At 40.1% G+C, this 21496-nt stretch overlaps 1 protein-coding gene across 5 annotated transcripts in view; it reads left to right on the top strand.

Moving 5' to 3' along the window:
* The window catches only part of CDK19 (cyclin dependent kinase 19), a 189103-nt gene that overhangs the window by 112657 nt on the left and 54950 nt on the right, over positions 1 to 21496 (top strand). For all 5 annotated transcript variants that reach the window (XM_003935967.4, XM_074397604.1, XM_074397605.1 and 2 more), the window contains one exon: positions 19073 to 19183. In XM_003935967.4, coding sequence (XP_003936016.1) covers positions 19073 to 19183 — 111 coding nt within the window. The remainder of the gene's footprint in view (positions 1 to 19072; positions 19184 to 21496) is intronic.

Consider the following 21496-nt stretch of genomic DNA (forward strand, 5'->3'; position numbering starts at 1 on the left):
GGGTTTTGGCCACGATAACCAGGCTGGTCTTGAACTCCTGATCTCAGATGACCCACCCACTTTGGCCTCTGAAAGTGGTGGGATTATAGGTGTGAGCCACTGTGCCTGGCCTCATGTTCACTTTAGATAGCCTGTTGATTGACTATATGCCTTTATGATGACCATTTTGCAATGAATCTTCTAGGAGTTCTTTGTGCTTCTTATATTTGTATGTATCTAAATCTCTAGCAAGGCCTGGAAGTTTTCCTCAATTATTTCCTTAAATAAGCTTTCCAGACTTTTTCCTTTCTCTTCTCCCTCAGGAACACCAATTATTCTTAGCTTTGCCCATTTTACATAATCTCATATTTCTTGGAGACTTCGTTCATTTTTCAAATTCTTTTTTTTTTTTTTGCCTGATTGGGTTAGTTCAAAAGTCTTGTCTTCACGCTCTGAAATTCTTTCTTCTACTTGTTCTAGTCTACTGTTAAAACTTTTCACTGCATTTTGTAATTCCCTAAATGTGTCTTTCATTTCCAGAAGTTCTGACTGATTTTTCTTTTTTTTTTTTTAAATAGAGACAGGGTTTTCCCATGTTGCCCGGGTTGGTCTTGAACTCCTGAGCTCAGGTGAACTGCCTGCCTCAACCTCCTGAAGTCCTGGGATTGCAGTTGTCAGCCACTGTACCTGGCCTGGTTTTTCCTATCTATTTCTTAGAAAATTTTTCATTATATCCTGGCTTAAAAATTTCTTTATATTGGTTTTCACATTTCTCTAGAGTCTCCTTGAGTAGCTTAATAATCAACCTTTTGGATTCTTTTTCTGGGGTTATTTCCTCTTGGTTTGGCTCCATTGCTGGAGGGCTAGGGTAATTTCTGTGGCTGTTGTAGAGCTCTGTTTTATCATATTACCAGAATTATTTTTCTGGTTCCTTCTCATTTGGGTAGACTATCTTTCCTAATTATTCTTGAATTTATTTTTTATTTTACTTTTTATAAAATTTCTTTTTCCCTTCCTTAAGGATGTGACTTTAATGTTTATAGTTTATTGCAGCCTAATTTGGCTCTTGATGATTTCAGGGGTGATGACTCTATATGAGTTCCTTGGTTATAGAGAGTCTTTGATAACTGTCTCAGATGCTGGTTGTAGTAGCAGTGTACTCGATGTGTGAGTAAATTCATGGTCTCCTATAGGGTTGGAATCTCTTAAAGCTTATCTTTTTCCTTTTTAGGGTGTGCATCCATTCTTTCATTCATTCATTCATTTATTCCACAATATTTTATTTACTAGGTTGACTATTTTAATCTTCAGGCCAGTAGGGTAGGTATCCTTGGGTAGAAACCCATTGTGGCTAAAGCAGTTGGGTAAATGCAAGAGCTAATGGTGGGCAGAGGTCACAGCCTTGACAGAGGTGGTTGGGGAAGCTCTCAGTAGAATGCACTGAGGTCTTACCAGGGGGAAGGGTGGGAGCCATCTCAACTCCCCTGCCAGTTCAGCAGGGAAGCTATCTCTCCAGACACATTTGTGACCCAGTGATCCAGCTATTCATCAGATGGGCATTTCTTCATCTGCAGGAATGTTGATGTTCTGAGTAGAGAGGAGTTGTGACTCTACTTCTTACATAAGCCTGAACCTGGCAGACCTCCTGTGGTGATGCAGTCACCGTGAAGTGTTCCAGAAAGGCTGCACACATGCTGAGCTCCTGTGGGAGAAGCCCTAACTGTCTGCAGTGGTGAACGAGGGGGAAAAGAAGTCCCCTTCTCCAAGACCCTTCATGAACACCAGGGCTGCCTGACTGTTGGGGTCAAGTTGCAGATTTTCCCCACTGAGCCCAGCACTGCAACTGTGCCTCTGCTGAAAGAAATTTCCCATTAGTGGAAAGATCTGGGACTCAAGGCCTGCTTGTCCCAATTCTTTGTCTAGGGGGGTATTCCTTTGATATGGTGCACTTCCCCTTCCCCTAGGAGTAGCAGTCCCTGAAAGGCAGATTACTGGGAATGCTGTTGCTCCTCTGGGTCTGACTACCCAGCGGGGCTGCCACACTTCAGGCTGGTGCTGGAGAATGTCTGCAAAGAATTCAGTGATGTGACCTGACCTCAGGTCTTTCAGTAGTGGGTGCCAGCACTAGCTCTGATGGGGGTGGCTGGGGAGTGACATAGACTCTATTAAGATTCCTTGGATGTAGACAGCTTAGTATGTTAGCTTTCTCAAATGCCAATTGTAATAGTAACGAACCTGTCATGTGGACAGACAGATTCAGTACCTCCAGGTTAGCCAGAGTGGCACAGGCAGTGGTGATGTACAAGTTTTTTCCTTCCTGGGCACAATGTTATTCTACCTGGAGATGCTGTAATGGACAGTGTTGATTGGCCTCCAGCCAGGAAGTGATGCTTACAAGAGAGCACCAGCTGTGGTAGTAGTGGTGGGATTTTTGCTTGCCTTATGTTACCCAGGGAGGTACTCTGGTTTCTCAGGTGATGGGTGGGGCCTAAGAGCTCCCCCAAAGTTTTGTCTTTTGTGTTAAGCTACCCGTGTGGGTGGAGAGGCAAAGCCAGATGGGGCTCAGTCAGGTTGGTCTGTGCTCTGACTCCCTGCATGCCGGAGAAGGGGTGGCCCCTGTGGGAGTCAGGAGGTGGTTCTCTGGCCTCTGGGGTAATGTTCCAGAGAGGATCGCAGCTCCCTCTGCCACACAGAAGAGTTCACGCAGGGAGCGAGGAATAGTAGGCAGCAGTAAGCCCCACCCAGCTCCCACGTTCTTGGCAAGGCAGATCTTACAGCTCGGAACTCAAAATTGCCCCAGGGTATAAGCCTTCCCCATTGAGACAGCAATTGCTCTTCCCAGTCTGTGGGCAAAGCCAGGGCACCTAGCTCCTGCACTCATGGCTGCAGCACACTTCCCACTCGTTACCTAGTTCTGGTCAAGAGAGTTTGTCCCCTAGCCAGGCGCGGTGGCTCATGCCTGTAATCCTAGCACTTCGGGAGGCCGAGGTGGGTGGATCACGAGGTCAAGAGATCGAGACCATCCTGGTCAACATGGTGAAACCCCGTCTCTACTAAAAATACAAAAATTAGCTGGGCATGGTGGCGCGTGCCTGTAATCCCAGCTACTCAGGAGGCTGAGGCAGGAGAATTGCCTGAACCCAGGAGGCGGAGGTTGCGGTGAGCCGAGATCACGCCATTGCACTCCAGCCTGGGTAACAAGAGCAAAACTCCGTCTCAAAAAAAAAAAAAAAAAAAAGAGAGTTTGTCCCCACTTGAGGTTATATCATGAAACTCAGTTGAGGGCTTCTTTCATTCTGTAGCCACTGCCTGAGTTAGCTGGCAGATTTATATTAGGTCCCCTGTGGGGCAGAATGTCTTCCCTCAGTCTGCCTTGGAGACTGGGAGTGCATGCAATGCTCTTCCCACTGCTGCTCCTGCTGTTATGTTTCTCACCACTCCCTAAATCAGTTTCTGTGCTGGGTGGGATTAAGGCCTTTCTCTGTGGCCTGGATTTCCAGGTTCCCTGGAGGGGATGTATATCCTGGAGGCAGTCTCTCCCCCTCTCACACTACTTGGGGGACTTAGAATTTTTTGCCTGGTTCATGGGGTAGGCTTCAGCCTGTCACTTCTTTTAAAGGGTCTGTTGATTTTTCAGGTTTCCTAAGTTCCTATGTTGCTTCTTGGAAAAAAAGTTCCCAGAATGAGTCTCTACACACTATTTTGTCTTTCCTAGGGGAGAGGCATGGTAACATTGCCTCCAGTCTGCTATCTTGGAAAAAAAAACTTCCCTGCATACTTCCCTGCATACATATATATATTTTTTATATGTGTGTGTATACATATATAAATAAATACATATATTTGTATATGAAGTCTCACTCTTTCACCCAGGCTGGAGTGCAGTGCCATGATCTTGGCTCACTGCAACCTCTAGCTCCCGGGTTCAAGTGATTCTCCTTCCTCAGCCTCTAGAATAGCTGGGACTGCAGGTGCCTGCCACCACACCTGGCTAATTTTTTTATATTTTCAGTAGAGACAGGGTTTCACCTTGTTAGCCAGGGTGGTCTTGATCTCCTGACCTCGTGATCCACCCACCTTGGCCTCCCAAAGTGCTGGGATTACAGGCATGAACCACCACGCTCAATCATACGAATTTAGATTTTTAGACCTTTTACCCCATTGCTATCTGCTGGGTATTTTCCATTATGCTTCTGCCTCATTTCCATGTCCCAGGGCAAGGCTTCATGGGAGGTAGTGGGCAGAATTCTGTGCAGTGGTGACTTAGAAGCTGATTCATGATGACTGCATGTGGAGCGTCCTGAAGGGAAAGGCCATACATATGCCAACTATGATACTACCTTTTGCAGGGGAAAGCCCACTTGTCCTTAACTTAGATCTTAGTCACTTGCCATATTTTTGGTTAAAATCTTTACAGTATAGTTTTAGCTTGAGCCTCAGGCCCCCCAAAATAAATTATAGGAAAAATAGTTTTAAAATTATTCATCCCTTTGTGGTGAATAGTTTTCAATGTTCTACTTAGGTGTTTTAACTTTAAAGTCATTTAAAATTTCGAAATAGGAGAGTTAACATTTATTAGACTTTTTATCTTAGGAAGATATTCTGATGTCAATGCATGGAGTATATTAGAAGAGGTAGGAGATAGATTATCATTTACTCAGCCAACATTTGTTGAAAATCTACATGTGTTTGGCTTGTGCAAGACAATGGAAATGTATAGATGGAAAACATAGTCCCTGCATCTTATAGTCAGTTAGGGGGAGACAGACAATTATACTATGTCATAATTTTATTTAATTAGCAGTGTGTTAAAAGTAATACAGTTTGGATGGGAACACAGAAGAGATACTTCAGAAGAATTATTTCAGGGAAGGCTTCTTAGAGGAAGTGATAAATGAGTTCTTTCTAAAAAGTAAGTAGGCATTAATCAGGCAAAGAAGATAGGAAATATTTTTCTGTACCTTTCTAGGCAGAGAGAAGAGCACCTCTGTATACACTAGTTAAGGGTTTCTTTTAATTATCAAGGTGAGAATTAATGAGTGATATTTAAGAAGTAGAGTGTGTTGGTGACTGAACACTGATTATAAGATTTTCTTTTTTCTTTTCTTTTTTTTTTTTTTTGAGATGGAGTCTCACTCTGTTACCCAGGCTGGAGGGCAGTGGCGCAATCTTGGCTCATGGCAACCTCTGCCTCCCAGGTTCAAGTGATTCTCCTGCCTCAGCCTCCTGAATAGTTGGGATTACAGGCGTAAGCCACCACACCGGGCAAATTTTTGTACTTTTAGTGGAGATGGGGTTTCACCATGCTGGCTAGCTTGGTCTCTAGGTGATCCACCAGCCTCAGCCTGCCAAAGGGCTAGGATTATGGGTGTCAGCCACCGTGCCTGGCTGATTATAAGGTTTTCAGCCTGCCTTAATGATTGGGAAATATTGCCATCATTGCAGGTATAGTGAACACTAAGGAGGTAAAGTTGGGCAAATGATACTCAGTTTTGGATCTGTGGATTTTGAGGTACAGTGTGGGTTATTCTCGTGAGTGTGTTAAATTATGCATCTTGGGAAATTGATGTCAGTTTATAAGTGACATTAGGGCTAGAGATTGAGATTTGGGATTCTCCATCCATACAAGGAGCAGCTAAAACTCAAGTCCATGGGTAAGAAGTCACGAAAAACTGTGGAATGGAGAAGGACAAGAGAACTAGGGAAAGAATTTGGAGAATAAGTTGATAACTGTTTTCTTTTAAGCTAGAATCTAAATAAGGAATTTTAGGTTCCACCCATGCCCCTTTATCCCCCACTCCCTACTCCACCCCTACCCCCAGCATTCTATTTCAAGGAGAGAAAAGGATAAATAAGAAGGAAATAAACATTTGTTAGGAGTTGATTATTGAAATCCCAAGGCACTGGAAGATTGCCTAGGGTCTTATAGCAATGCAAAATCAACAACACCACAAAGAGTCAAATGCAAATTTCATTTTGTTTAATTGTCAAGATAGGAAGATTTTTAGCAGGAGGGTTGCAAGCAAAAGTTTACTTAATGAATCAGTAAATTAGTTAGAATGCCCCTCAGAATTCCAGGTAATTAAGACTTTACTTTGTAAACTCTTGGTTTTAGTTTGTATCTGTTTAATTTGTCATATATAAATCATGTTTATTCAGAGCGCCCCTGATTTGTAAGAAGTATATCCAATTTTTGCATGTGGAATATGTTACATAAAAGATTAAGGATGGGCACGGTGGCTTATGCCTGTAGTAGCACTTTGGGAGGCTAAGGCGACTAGATCACCTGAGGTCAGGAATTTGAGACCAGCCTGGCCAAAATGGTGAAACCTCATCTCTACTGAAAAAAAAAAAAAAAAAAAAAAAAAAAAAAAGAAAGAAACAAAAAATCAGCTAGACATGGTAGCATGTATCTGTAATCCCAGCTACTAGGGAGACTGAGGCAGGAGAATTGCTTGAACCCAGAAGGTGGAGGTTGCAGTGGGCTGAGGTCATGGCACTGTACTCCAGCCCAGTATCAGAGTGAGATTCTGTCTCAAAAAAAGAGAAAGATTAAAGATTAAATACTTAAACTAAAAAAAGAACAGATATGCTATCATAGTCAAGGAGATGTGAATTTCTTATTTTTTAGAGACCTCACTTGATTTCAAATATCTCTGTTAGACCAAGTACATGCAGAATTTAGAAGTCAGAGAGAAAAAGAAACCAAATTGTTAAAAAATGGGAAGGAAAATAACTTATATAGCCATTTTATTATTATAGAAACTACCAAATGGGTGTTTCATGGACTTTGGTAAGGAAATGCTATGGCATTTTCCAACTCAGCCTCACTCTAAGTATCTCTGATTTCAAAGCTAACCACTTTGGTTAGATTTGAAATTTTCACTTAAGTACAACAACAACAACAGCTATTGTTTATCAAGAACAATGCCAGGCATTCTACATAGATTATCTGATTTACTCTTCATAACATTCTTGCAAATAGTAGTGGTTAAAAATGATCATAAAATCCGTAATTTGTCAAATGCTTAATACATTCCAAGCATTGCTCCAAGCATCGCATTATGTACTTTTTGTTTTTTGTTGTTTCACTTTTTTTGAGAGAGAGTCTTGCTCTGTTGCTCAGGCTAGAGTGCAGTGGCACCATCTCGGCTCACTGCAACCGCTGCATCCTGGGTTCAGGCAGTTCTCCTGCCTCAGCCTCCCAAGTGGCTGGAACTACAGCTGCCTACTACCACACCTGACTAATTTTTGTATTTTTAGTAGAGACAGGGTTTCACCATATTGGCCAGGCTGGTCTTGAACTCCTGACCACAGGTGATCCACCTGCCTCTCCTTCCCAGAGTGCTAGGATTAGAGGCATGAGCCACCACGCCCGGCCCATTGTGCTGTGTATTTAATCTGCTTGTATTAATTTATTTTTTGTAGAAACTGTGTTTTTGTTTGTAAGTAAACATCTTATTCTTCTATGAGATTCAGAAGAGTTAAGCAACTTGCCTTATGTCTTAACTGCTGCTAGTAAGGATTTAAACTTAGCCTCTGATTCTAAAACCTGTATTTTTTGCATTTTACTTGCTGCCTCACTATCATTTCAACTGGGTAGCAATGGGGAACATCGACCTCCCTGGAGCTTATGACTGGTAACCAAGCAGAGTCACTAAAGTAACATGAAGCAAAAAATTTAGGGCCACTTTGAACCAGAGCTGTCTTAGTCTGTACAGACCCCTTTTCAGAGTATGAGTGCCACCTGCTGGAAGGTTATAATGAATCTGATGTACTTATAAAGAGCAGCTTCCAAAAGCCCTGTCATAGATATGAAAGTGTCAACTTTCAAATAATAATTCTTAAATTACAGTTTTAGGAATACTGGAACATTTTGGAGTTATGCACATCTCCTATTTGCTGTAAAACACAGTACTTCATTTACCTTCAGTTCTTTGGGAAGGGGGAAGAGGTCTTACACATTTTAAAAAATGGTAGTGCTTTCTAAAATAAAGTCAGTGATACTCTTCTCACCTAGGGGAAAGATTGATGGTCAGATGAATCACACTATTACTTAAAAGAGATCAAACAAGAATAGAAAATTTGTTTTACTTTGAGGTAGTGAGTTATTGAAGTATGAGAGGACCTTTCCATTCAGAATACCCTTGAAAAAGGAGTCAGGGACCCATGGTGGCATCATAGACTTGGAGAACAGAAAGTGAAAAGGGAAAAAAGATATGTAGATAAAAATACAAATGGATTCTGGAATTTTTAATTTAGCACAGACCCTCTAAATTGAGTCAGGATCTAGAGAAAGTTTAGAATTCGAACTGTAGATTATTTTGTGTTTAGAACAGTGAAAAGTAGACACTTTAACTACTTATATGCTTTGAAAGGGGATCAGATAAAATACTGGCATGTTCATTGAACATTCTTCATTAGGTTCCAGTGGAATCATGTTACTCTGCTGTGAGTATCTGGCATGGAAGATGTTATCATGTAATATGAGACACGGGAAAATCATGGTCTGCTTAACTGCTGTTTAAATATGATTACACATATTTGTAGTTGCATGATGTCATGGCGAACAAATATTTGTTAGACGAGAGATTAAAGTCTGTTGGTAAAATCTGATCTTATCAAGAGATAGGGAAAGTACAAGTATGGTCATCTCCTTCTTTCACTGTGTCCCTATCAGATAACCACATAAAAAGAAGCCAAGGTAGTATGATAGTGTCTTATTTTGGTAGGTGGATTTCTGGAAAGGGCTGTCTTTTGGTGTGTGTATGTATTTGTTTTTAAATTATAAGAGTAATGCTCGTTGTAGAAAACTTGTAAAATAGAAAAGATAGAAAGAAATATAAATTACACATGATCTCACACCCAGAAATAACTATTGTTAATGTTTTGGCATATTTTCGGTGTTTTGTTTTGTTTTGTTTTGTTTTGTTTGAGACAATCTCACTCAAGCACCCATGTTGAAGTGCAGTGGTACGATCTTGGCTCACTGCAACCTCTGCCTCACAGGTTCAGGTGATTCACCTGCCTTAGCCTCTCGAGTAGCTGGGACTATAGGTGTGTGGTACCATGCTCAGCTAATTTTTGTATTTTTAGTAGAGACTGGGTTTCGCCATGTTGGCCAGGCTGGTCTTGAACTCCTGGCCTCAAGTGATCTGCCCACTTTGGCCTCCCAAAGTGCTGGGATTATAGGTGTGAGCCACCATGCCCAGCCTATTTTTTGTTTTATAAATATATCTCATTTATTTATTTGTTTGTTTTTATTTTATTTTATTTATTTATTTTTTAAGATGGGGTTTCACCATGATGGCCAGTCTGGTCTTGAACTCTTGACCTCAGGTGATCCACCCACCTCTGCCTCCCAAAGTGTTAGGATTACAGGCGTGAGCCGCCGCTCCCAGCCGCTAGGTATCATTTTATGCACTGGCGATATAAAACCAACAAAAATCTTTGCCTTCATAGAGCTTATATGTTAATGGAGAGAGACATACAATAAATAACATATAAATACTTTCATCAGTTTAATAGCTTCATGTCAGACAGACAGCTTCAAGTCACTTCAAGTGACATATTTTTGTACAATGAATATTAAATGATTGTTTTCAAAAAAGGTAAAATTATGACTGTGATACAGGTATAAAATGAACACATTTTAATGATTTTACTTAACTTTCTTTTAAAAAACAATTTTTTTTTTGAGACAGAGTTTCACTCTTGTTGCCCAGGCTAGAGTACAATGGTGTGATCTTGACTCACTGCAACCTCCACCTCCCAGGTTCAAGTGATTCTCCTGCCTCGGCTTCCTGAGTAACTGGGATTACACGCACCAACTACCTCGCCTAGCTAATTTTTGTATTTTTAGTAGAGATAGGGTTTCACCATGTTGGCCAGGCTGGTCTCAAACTCCTGACCTCAGGTGATCTGCCTGTCTTGACCTCCCAAAGTTCTGCTGCACCTGGCTGCCGCCTTCTTTTTTTTTTTTTTTTTTTTGTAAGAGCCAGGGTCTCACTCTGTCACCCAGGCTGGAGGACAGTGGTGTGATCATAACTCACTGCAGCCTTGAACTCCTGGGCTCAAGCAGTCCTCCCACTTCAGCCTCCCTAGTAGCTGGGACTATAGGCCTGCTCCAGCATACTTGGATAACTTAATTTAATTTAATTTTTGTAGAGACGGGGCTCTTGCTGTGTGACCAGACTATTCTCAAACTCCTGGCCTTAAGTGATCCTCCTGCCTTGGTCTCCCAAAGTGCTGGGATTTCCAGGTATGAGCCACTACGTCCAGCTTACTTAACTTTTTGAATGAAGGAACCAAGCTGATATTATAGCCTATTCAAAGGAGAAACTTTAAAACAGATACATGTACAGATCAGAAATACTGACGGCAAAACCAGCTTCTTCCACTATTGGGGAGACAAGTCAGTGAACTTCTACCAGACAGCACAGAATTTGTATGACTATAGGTGAGAATTATTCTGCATGGTTACCAGTTATCTGTGATGCACAGAGTTGTAAAATAGCTTCTATAGAATTAGAGTCAGATAACTGCAAGGATGTGCCCTTAACAATGCATTTTTTTCCCATTGAATCACAAACAATTTTTTCTACCTGAGTTACTAGGAAGCTTTTGGTTTTCTACAGTTTCTTTAGAATTGTAGACAAAGGATACAGAGTTATAGTATGTTTGAAAGTGTTATTAATTGCAGAAAGGTAAAGGTGCAGAAAGGTGGTTATGATTTTAAATAGAAAGGCTAGGGAAGGAGGAGGAGGAGATATTTGAGGAAAGAGTTAAAGTACACGAGGGTTTGCCTGAGTAATTGAATGATGGAGTTGCTATTACCTGAGGTGGGGGAAGAGCCGTTGGCATAGAGGGTACTGCAGGTCCTGGAATGGAGGGTAGTGGAGGTAGAGAGCGCCACCTCAGTTTTGGCCTTTAGACATTCAAATGGAGCTGTTGAGGCAGCGGGATACACACAGCTGGAGTTCAGGGGAGATGAGTGGACTAGAGGTAAACATTTGGGCGTTAATACATATGGGTGACATGTAAAGCCCCCAGACCAGATGAGATCACTTAAAAGAGCTCTTTCAGTGTGTCAGGCATTATGCTAGTCCCTAGGAATATAGAAATGAATTTATAAGATGGCTCACACCTGGAATCCTAACATGTTGGGAGGCCGAGGCAGGAGGATCAGTTGAAGCCAGAAGCTCAAGACTAGCCTAGGCAACCAAGTGAGACCCCATTTCTACAAAAATATAAAAATATTAGCTGGGTGTGGTGGCTTGCACCTGTAGTCTCAGTTACTAAGGAGGCTAAGGAAGAAGGATTACTTGAACCCAGGAGTTTGAGGCTGCAGTGAGCTATGATTGTGATACTGTACTCCAGCCTGGGAGACAAAGTGAGATCTTGTCTCAAAATAAGTAAGTAAAAATTGTCTTTGTCTTCACGAACCTTATGGTCTAATGTGGGAGGAGCGCAGGGGAGAGATGCAAACAGTTAAAACGTCGTAAGATACACTAATATAATTCAGTGAGGAAAAATCTGAGAGTCATGAAACATGTACAGAAGGTAGTCAAAGTGTGGTACCTTTTCTAACAGCTGGCTTCTCTACTGACCCATTTACCCTAGCATCTTGCCAGTGATACTAGAGAACCTCATTGGTGACACTTACGCATAGCTTACAAGACTCCATTTATATGGTCTTTGCCTCGTCTCTTGCTTTGATTCCTTAAACCTGTTCATAGTGACAGGTGATCTGTTAAGGAATTTTGGTTTACCACTTCTGGCTGCAGAGGGAAAGGTGAATTAGAAGAAGGAACAGAATAGATGCAGGTAACATTAATTTGCTATTTCTTTGCCTTGGTCTGCCTTCATGTTGATATTTAATGACTTACAGAAACTTGTAGGGTAGGAAAAGCATAAGAGGTACACAGAAGTAGAAAGTGCAGATTGATGCCTAGAAAATGTAAATTTGGGAATTAGGAAAGAATTTCTAGTAAATTCATGTAGTTGTAAACTTTATACTCTTCCCTTTTATACAGGCAGACCTTGGAGATATTCCAGGTTTGGTTCCAGACCACTGCAGTAAAGCAAATATTGTAATAAAGCAAGTCACTCATTTTTTTTGGTTTCCTGGTAAAGTCATATTTATTATACTGTGGTTTATAGTATAAACATACACTACTATAAGGGTGCAGTAGCATTATGTATAAAAAATATATATCTTAATCAAAACATACATTATTGCTTTAAAAATGCTAATGATTATCTGAGTCTTCAGTGAGTCATAATCTTTTTGCTGGTGGATGGTCTTTCCACAGTGTTGATGGCTGCTAACTGATCAGAGTGGTGGTTGCTGAAGCTTGGGGTAGCAATTTTTTTTTATTTTGAGACGAAGTCTCATACTGTCTCCTGGGCTGGAGTGCAATGGCGTGATCTCAGCTCACTGCAACCTCCATCTCCTGGGTTCATGCAATTTTCCTGCCTCAGCCTCCCAAGTAGCTGGGATTACTGCAGACACCACCATGCCCAGCTAATTTTTTGTATTTTTAGTAGAGACGGGGTTTCAGTGTGTGGCCAGACTGGTCTTGAACTCCTGACCTCATGATCCACTTGCCTCAGCCTCCCAAAGTGTTGGGATTACGACATGAGCCACCATGCCCGGTGGTAGTCTCTTAAAATAAGACAACAATACAATTTTCTGCATCAATGAACTCTTCTTTTCTTGAAAGATTTCACTGTAACATGCAATGCTGTTTGATGGCATTTTACCCATAGTAGAACTTTCAAAATTTTAATCAGTCCCCTCAAACCCTGCCACTGCTTTATCAACTAAGTTTATGTAATATTCTAAATTCTTTGTTGTTATTTCAGCGGTGTTCACAGCATCTTCACCAGGAGTAGATTCTGCCTTAAGAAATCACTTTCTTTGCTCGTCTGTAAGAAGCAACTCCTTATCCATTCGGGTTTGGTCATGAGATGGCAGCAATTCAATTAATATCCAAACTCTACTTCTAATTGTTTTTCTCTTGTTTTCGCTACCATATCCCATTTACTTCCTCCTCAGAATCTTGATATCTTGAACCCCTCAAAATTATTCATGAGGGTTGGAATCAACTTTTTCCACATTCCTATTAATGATGCTTTGATCTCCTTGAAGGAATCATCACTGTTCTTAATGGCATCTAGAATGGTGAATCCGCTCTGCAAGGTTTTCCATTTACTTTGCCTAGATCCATCAGAGGAATCAAAACCTATGGCAGCTATAGCTTTATGAAATGTATTTGTTAAATAATAAGGCTTGGAAGTCCGAAAGACTTATTGGTTTATGGGCTGCAGAATGGATGGTATGTTAGCAAACATGAAAACAACATTAGTCTCTTTGTACATCTTCGTCAGAGCTTTTGCGTGACCAGGTGCATTATTAATGGGCAGTAATCTTTTGAAAGGAGTCTTTTTTTTTTCCTAAGTAGTTGGTCTCAACAGTGGGCTTAAAATGTTTGGTAAGCCATGCTGTCAACAGATGTGGTATCGTCTAGGCTTTGTTATTCCACTTACGAAGCACACGTAGAGTAGATTTGGCAGAATTCTTAAGGATCCTGGGATTTTCAGAATGGTAAATGAGCATTGGCTTCAACTTCAGGTCACCAGCTGCATTAAACTCTAGTAAGATAGCCTGTCCTTTGAAGCTTTGAAGCCAGGCATTGACTTCTCTCTAGCTGTGAAAGTCCTACATGGCATCTGTTTCCAGTAGAATTCTCTTTTGTCCACATCGAACATCTGTTGTTTAGTGTAGCCACCTTCATCAGTGATCTTAGCTACATATTTTGGATGACTTGATGGATCACCTTGCACTTTTACGTTATAGAGGCGACTTCTTTTCTTAAGCCTCATGAACCAACCTCTGTTAACTTCAGCCTTTTCTTCTGCAGCTTCCTCACCTCTCTCAGCCTTCACAGATTGAAGAGAGTTAAGGCCTTGCTCTGGATTAGGCTTTGTTTTAAGGTAATGTTGCAGCTAATTTGATCTTCTATCCAGACCACTAAAACTTTCTCCATATCCGAAATAAGGCTGTTTGCTTTTTTATCATTTGTGTGTTCAACAGAATAGAACTTTTAAATTCCTTCGAGAACTTTTTCTTTGCATTCACAACTTGGCTAACTAGTGCAAGGGTCTACCTTTCAGCTTGTTTTAACTTTTGGCATGCCTTCTTCAGTAACTTCAATCATTCTATCTTTTGATTTAAATCAAGAGATATGTGAGATTCTTCCTTTCACTTAAACGGTTAGAGGCCATTGTGGTTTCAATATTGTTGTTTTTCAGACAATAGAGAGGCCTGAAGAGAGGGAGAAAGATGGGGGAACAGCTGGTGGGTGAGGCAGTCAGAACACACACTGCATTTATAGGTTAGGTTTGCCATCTTATGTGGGTATGATTTGTGGTGCTCCAAAACAATTACAGTAGTGACATCAAAGATCCCTGATCACAGATCACTGTAACAGATGTACCAATACTGAAAAAGTTTTAAATGTTGTACGAATTACCAAAATGTGACACAGAGACATTAAATGAGCTTCATGCTGTTGGAAAGATGACGCAGTTGCCGCAAAACCTTCTACTTGTTAAAAACACAGTATTTGTGAAGCAATGAAATAACTATTTTTATGACATATTGAAAGGAGACCTAGGCCAGGTGCAGTGGCTTACACCTCTAATCCCAGCACTCTGGGAGACTGAAGTGAGAGGATTGCTTAAGGCCAAGAGTTCGAGACCAGCCTGGACAACATAGTGAGACTCTATCTCTACAAAAAAGGTTTTTGTTTGTTTGTTTTACAAAAGTGACCTATATAGTGGTTCCTCAAAAAATTAAACATAGAATTACCATAGGATCTAGCAATTTCACTTCTGGGTGTATGTATAAAGGAATTGAAAGTAGGGATTCAAATGGTTGTTTAGACAACAATATTTAGGGGAACATTATTCATAATAACCAAATGGTGGAAACAACCTAAATGTTTATTCAGGAACAAATGGACAAATGAAATGTGGTCTATACATACAATGTAATAGTATTCAGCTTTCAATAGTAATGAAATTTTTGTGCATGCTACAAACATAGATGAACCTTGAAGACATTATATTATGTGATAAAAGGCAGAAACAAATAGGCAGATACTGTATTATTTTAAGCTACATACCAAGAACATTCAGATTCATAGAGTCATAAATTAGGATAATGGTTATCAGGAGTTGGGGGGAGGGGGAAACCTAGAGATACTGTTTAATGGTATAGATCTTCATTTTCGGTTGATGAAAATGTTCTGGAAATATACAGTATGATGATGGTTGTACTTAATCTTGCTGAACTAGTATAAGTAGTGTGATTAAGTAAGTATACTAAGTATATTTAGTATACTTAGAAATGGTTGAAATGGTAAATTTTACATTGTGTATATATTTTACCACAATAAAAAAGGTGATCTAAGGCCGGGCGCGGTGGCTCAAGCCTGTAACCCTAGCACTTTGGGAGGCCGAGGCGGGTGGATCCACGAGGTCAAGAGATCAAGACCATCCTAGCCAACGTGGTGAAACCCCGTCTCTACTAAAAATACAAAAAAGTAGCTGGGCATGGTGGCACATGCCTGTAGTCCGAGCTACTCAGGAGGTTGAGGCGGGAGAATTGCCTGAACCCAGGAGGCGGAGGTTGCGGTGAGCCGAGATCGCGCCATTGCACTCCAGCCTGGGTAACAAGAGTGAAACTCCGTCTCAAAAAAAAAAAAAAAAAAAAAAAAAAAAAAAAAGTGATCTAGAAATACCATGCTACTATAAAAAAAAGATTATTTTTATTTTTTTCTTTAATTTTTTGTTGCTTAGTTACTTCTCACTTGAAAGAAGTATTTCTAATAGTGATACTGTCCTAATATTGAGAGATTTCCTATATAGAGTAAGGGTAATTAAAAAAAAAAAAGTGAAGAGCAGTTTGTATATCATGCTACCTTTTGTATAAACAATGGAGGATAAAATATATATTCATATTTTTATTTGCAGTAAGAAACATTACAAGGATAAATAAGCAATTAACAAAAGTTGTTACCTCCAGGGAGGCAAGGGGAGTTGTAGTGAGACATTTCAATATATATCCTTGTGTGTACTTTTGATTTTTGAACCATATAAATGCCCTATCTAGTCAAAATAATTTTTTAACAGAGGACTTAAAATGAATTTATTCTAGAAGGGTCAACAATTGGAAGTCACAGAGAATGTAGCTTTTTTAAAGGTGTTGATTAAATATTGCTACTGTGATATCCATCCACTTTCCCAGACAAGCGAGGTCCAGGAATCAGGGATCTGTGTGCCACTGTTGGGTGTTTCAAGAGCCTGGTTTAGATACAGAAGTGAAGTTCTATTTTCCCATCTACTTCAGGCTGCAAAGAGAATGTATTTTGTGTAGGGAATAAAGACAGACTCTTAAGTTAATCAATATTGAGGAGTCAGAAAGGAGACAGTCATTGTGCCCAGGGTGAGGTCTCCTACCAGGGTCTAAGTGCTTAAAGGCTGGCCATGGCAGTGGGGTCATTAAAAACAGTACTTGCCAGAGCCAGAGAGCCTGAAGTGTTCAAAATAGCAAATTCTCTAGATATAGCCCTGCATCCCTGCAAAATGCAACTTTCTCTTATCCCATCATTAATTAGGAGCATATTATGTCTAACACTTACATCTGAAGCGAGAAGCAGGGCTGCATTATATTTCTTAGGCAGTACCAAGAGACAGCAGCTAAGTACGGCCTAATTGCTCTTCCCACAAAAAGGTGTAGGACTGTTGTGTCTTCCCTGATCATTTTCTTTCTGGCTTTTCGTTTCCCACCTAGACTCAACAGGAAATACAGATAGATCCCTGAGGCAGGCTACAAAAAGTAGAAGGCTGGTTAGGACCAGCCCAGCCCAGCCCAGCCCATCCCATCCCATCCCATCCTAGCTCCTAACTTCTTAGCTATATTCCAGGGCATATAGGTTAGAAAATACAGGGAGTCACATCCTAGAATGAAGATAGATGACCAGAAAGAGCTGAGGTACAGAGCCAAAATGAGAGGATTGAAGAACTAGGACATCTGCAATGGAAAATAGTAAAGAAACAGGAAACTGAGAAGTAGGCTAGAAAAATCCCAGAGTTGGAATTCAGATAATTTTTATATGATTTCAGCACAGGCACTCAAGATACATTTTACTTACTTAAGTTTATTAAAATTGGCTTGGCACAGTGGCTCACACCTGTAATCTTAGCATTTTGGGAGACCAAGGTGGGAGGATCACCTGAGGTCAGCAGTTCGACACCAGCCTGGCCAACATGGAGAAACCCCATCTCTACTAAAAATTCAAAAATTATCTGGTGTGGTGGCGCACACCTGTAATCCCAGCTACCCGGGAGGCTGAGGCAGGAGAATTGCTTGAATCATGGAGGCAGAGATTGCAATGAGCTGAGAACATGCCATTGCACTCTAGCCTCAGCAACAGAGCAAGACTCTGTCTCAAAAAAAAAAAAAGTTAATAAAGTTACTAGAATGGGTAAGCGGTTTATTTTTCTCTGCCTCATTGTTCTATTTATAGGTCTGTCTTCCTTACCACACTGTGGGAATTGAAGACATGAATTTTAGCTGTAGTAGAAAAAGCATGGACTTTGCAATCAGGCAGATCTATTTAAGTACAAACCCCTTCTCTTTCTAGCTGTTTGACTTTGGTCAGGTTATTTTTATCACATGTAGCCTTGGGTTCTGTGTGCATCATAAAATTGTTCTAAGGATTAGGTGAGAGAAAAACATTTGTATGTAATCATCTTGCACGCAGAAAATATTCAAGGGAAGTTTTCTGTTTCCCTTTTTGTATCTTCCACAGAACTTTACATTTAAAAGGTATTCAAAATATTTATTAAATTGAGTGTGTTTCTCTTTACCTATGAATTGTGAACCCTGGTTAAGGACAGCCTGAGGCAGGCATATTTCTAAGGCTTTTACCTTGAGCAACGATGTCATTGTTGCTAAATATTTTATCAGGCAACTGTCTGTTATGTGCAAAGTGCTGTTTCTACTTGCTGCCCTGGTTTGTCTTTCCTCCACATCGTCAGAGTCCAGCTTAAAGCTTTTCTTTGTTAAGGCCTATTCCTTTTTTTCTATTTACAAGACCTGTTCTTAACTTCAGTTTTTGTAAGTGGGCATGACATCATTCCCTTATACTCACTACTTTTTAAAAAGAGTACACACTCAACCACACACTCTAGGGATGGATAAGTATAGGGATTGTTAAATATCTTTACTTTTTTTGTCACATATTTCTTGAGTACTAATACTGTGCTAGGGTAGATATAAGCAGTATTAATACATGTTTCCTGCTTCTCAAGGAACAATTTCTCTAGTTAAAAAAAGATGCATATACAAAAATGTCATTAATTATTTAATGATATGATTTACTTTTGTTTACTGTTTTACATTTTACCATTTAAAATCCTGTTTTTTAAAAACACATTCCTGCTTGCAGTCTCTGACAAGAAAGTAAAACAAAGCAAAGCAAAGCAAAGCAAAACAAAGCAAAACAAAACAAATACACCCATACACATAGAAAAAGGATTGGAGGCCGGGTGTCATGGGTCACTTCCGTAATCCCAGCACTTTAGGAGGCCAAGGAGGGAGGATCACAAGGTCAGGAGATTGAGACCACCCTGGCTAACATGGTGAAACCCTGTCTCTACTAAAAATACAAAAAATTAGAAGGATGTGGTGGCATGCGCCTGTAGTCCCAGCTACTTGGGAGGCTGAGGCAGGAGAAACGCTTGAACCCCGGTGGCGGAGGTTGCAGTGAGCCAAGATCACGCCATTGCACTCCAGCTTGGGCAACAGAGTGAGACTGTCTCAAGAAAAAGAAAAAGGAAAAGGAAAGATTTTGACAGAGCTTATCCCTGAGTAGAGGTATTTGGGGTGGTGTTTTTTCTTTCATTTTGCTTACCTGTATTCTCTAAATTTTCAGAAATTTCATTTTGAAGTTATAAGGCATTCATCATTTCCCCCTTCTTGCTAACATAATAGTGACCCCTCTCTTTCTCTTGCATTCAGCTTTTGCGAGAATTGAAGCACCCTAATGTGATCGCATTGCAGAAGGTGTTCCTTTCTCACAGTGACAGGAAGGTATGGCTGCTGTTTGATTATGCAGAGCATGACTTGTGGGTAAGTATAATCTCACTGTATTTCTAAGATGATTTTATATAGGTAGGGAGCATATTTATATACAATATATATTGTTAATGCACAGAAAGGAAGGCTTGCTCTGTTAGCCATATTTCAAAATAAATATAAACATAAATGTTGAATTTGAAGAATTTAAGCAATAAACTTTTACTGAGAAAATGGTATTTGTAATATTTAGAAATTTTACTTCAGAAAATTTTCATGAATGGGAGACTATACTTTTATGCAAGTAATTAATGGCAATTTACTAATATGTATAGTGAAAATTACTTTATTTTGTGATGCTTATAGTGGTTCAGATTTAACCAGGTATGTACTTGTGAAGTTTCTCTTTCCAAGTTAAGATCAACCTCTTGAAGCTTTTGCCATTTAAAAATGGCTACACCAAATAGAAGTACATGTGTGGCTTTGCAAATTTTAAGGATGTTTTATCAATGTATGAAAGAAGCAAAAAATTCTTAATTTCTGTCTTTTCAAATTAGGAATCAGAATATTTAAACACTTTATTTGAGGAACTGCTCAAAGTAACAAAATTCAAATCCAGCAATAAGTTCAAATTATGGATAATTAATTTAGCACCACTACACCTGGCTGATTTTTCAAAGTTTTTTTATAGAGACGAAGTCTTTCCATCTTGCCCAGGCTGGTCTTGAATACCTGGGCTCAAGCGATCGTCCTACTTTGGCCTCTCAAAGTGTTGAGATTACAGGCATGACCCATCGCACCCAGTCTGTTTTGTTTGCTTGTTTGAAACAGGGTCTTGCTCTATCCCCCAGGCTGGAATGCAGTGGCACAATTATGGTTCACTGTAGCTTTGACCTCCTGGGCTCAAGTGATCTTCCTGCCTCAGCCTCCCAAGTAGCTAGGACCACAGGTGCTTGACCACAGCTGGCTAGTAAATTTTGATTCAATATAATGTGGTTTGTCATCTATATAAGATAAATATGGTGAGGAATAACTTTACACAGACTCAGGTCTTAAAGAAACTTTCAGAGTGTATGCCATTATAGCAGATATGGACAAGAGATTCTGGTGTGTTTTTCTCACTTCCTTTCGGGGATATTCATAGACATTGTATTTTCCTCATTTTTGTCTATTTCCCTATGTGTCAACCAAAGCTTACTTGATAGTGTATGTACTTTACTTTGAACATTAGTGGCATTATGAAAGAAGGTGTAGAACATTGAACTAGTCAGGTCCTGTAGAACTGTACTGTCCAACACCATATTTTAAAATAAATATAATCATAAATGTTGATTTTAAATAATTAAAGGAATAAACTGACATTTTACTGAGAAGATAGTATTTGTAATATTTAAAAATTTGCACATTGATTTTACCTTTCTTCTTTTTATTCTTCTTCTTTTTTTTTTGAGATGGGGTTTTGCCCAGGCTGGAGTGCAGTGGCACAGTATCAGCTCACTGCAACCTCAGCCTCCTGAGTAACTGGGATTACAGGCATATGCCACCATGCCCAGCTAATTTTGTATTTTTAGTAAAGATGGAATTTTCTCTAGGTTGATCTTGAACTCCTGATCTCAGGTGATTCACCTTGGCCTCCCAAAGTGCTGGGATTACAGGTGTGAGCCACCATACCTGGCCTCTTTTTTTTTTTTTTTTTTTTTTTTCTAATATAGCTGTTAAAAAGTTGAAAGTTATACATGTGGCTCCCAGTGTATTTCTACTGGAAATCACTGCTATGGTATAAACTCTAATTTTCTATTATTTCTTTTTTTTTTTTTTTTTTTTTTTGAGACATAGTCTCGCTCTGTTGCCAGGCTCCAGGCTGGACTGCAGTGGTGCTGTTTTGGCTCACTGCAACCTCTGCCCTCTGGTTCAAGCCATTCTCCTGCCTCGGCCTCCCAAGTAGCTGGGACTACAGGCGCGCGCCACCACACCCAGCTAATTTTTTTTTTATTTTTATTTTTAGTGGAGACGAGGTTTCACCATGTTGACCAGGATGGTCTCGATCTCTTGACCTAGTGATCTGTCCGCCTTGGCCTCCCAAAGTGCTGGGATTACAGGTGTGAGCCACCACACCCGGCCAATTTCTTAAATCAGTGTTATTACTGAACAGTTTAAAACAAAATAAGAAAGCTGTATAAATAGCTTAATCATTTTATATACCATTTGGTCTTTTTTTTTTTTTTTTTTTTTTGAGACGGAGTCTCGCTCTGTCACCCAGGCTGGAATGCAGTGGTGTGATCCTGGCCTCAGCTCACTGCAGCCTCTGCAAGCCACTGTGGCAGCCAACACCATTTGGTCATTCTAAAGTTATTGGAGCAGTGTTGA

The sequence above is a fragment of the Saimiri boliviensis genome, chromosome 4 (genome assembly GCF_048565385.1).
Source record: "Saimiri boliviensis isolate mSaiBol1 chromosome 4, mSaiBol1.pri, whole genome shotgun sequence".
Lineage (NCBI taxonomy): Eukaryota > Metazoa > Chordata > Mammalia > Primates > Cebidae > Saimiri > Saimiri boliviensis.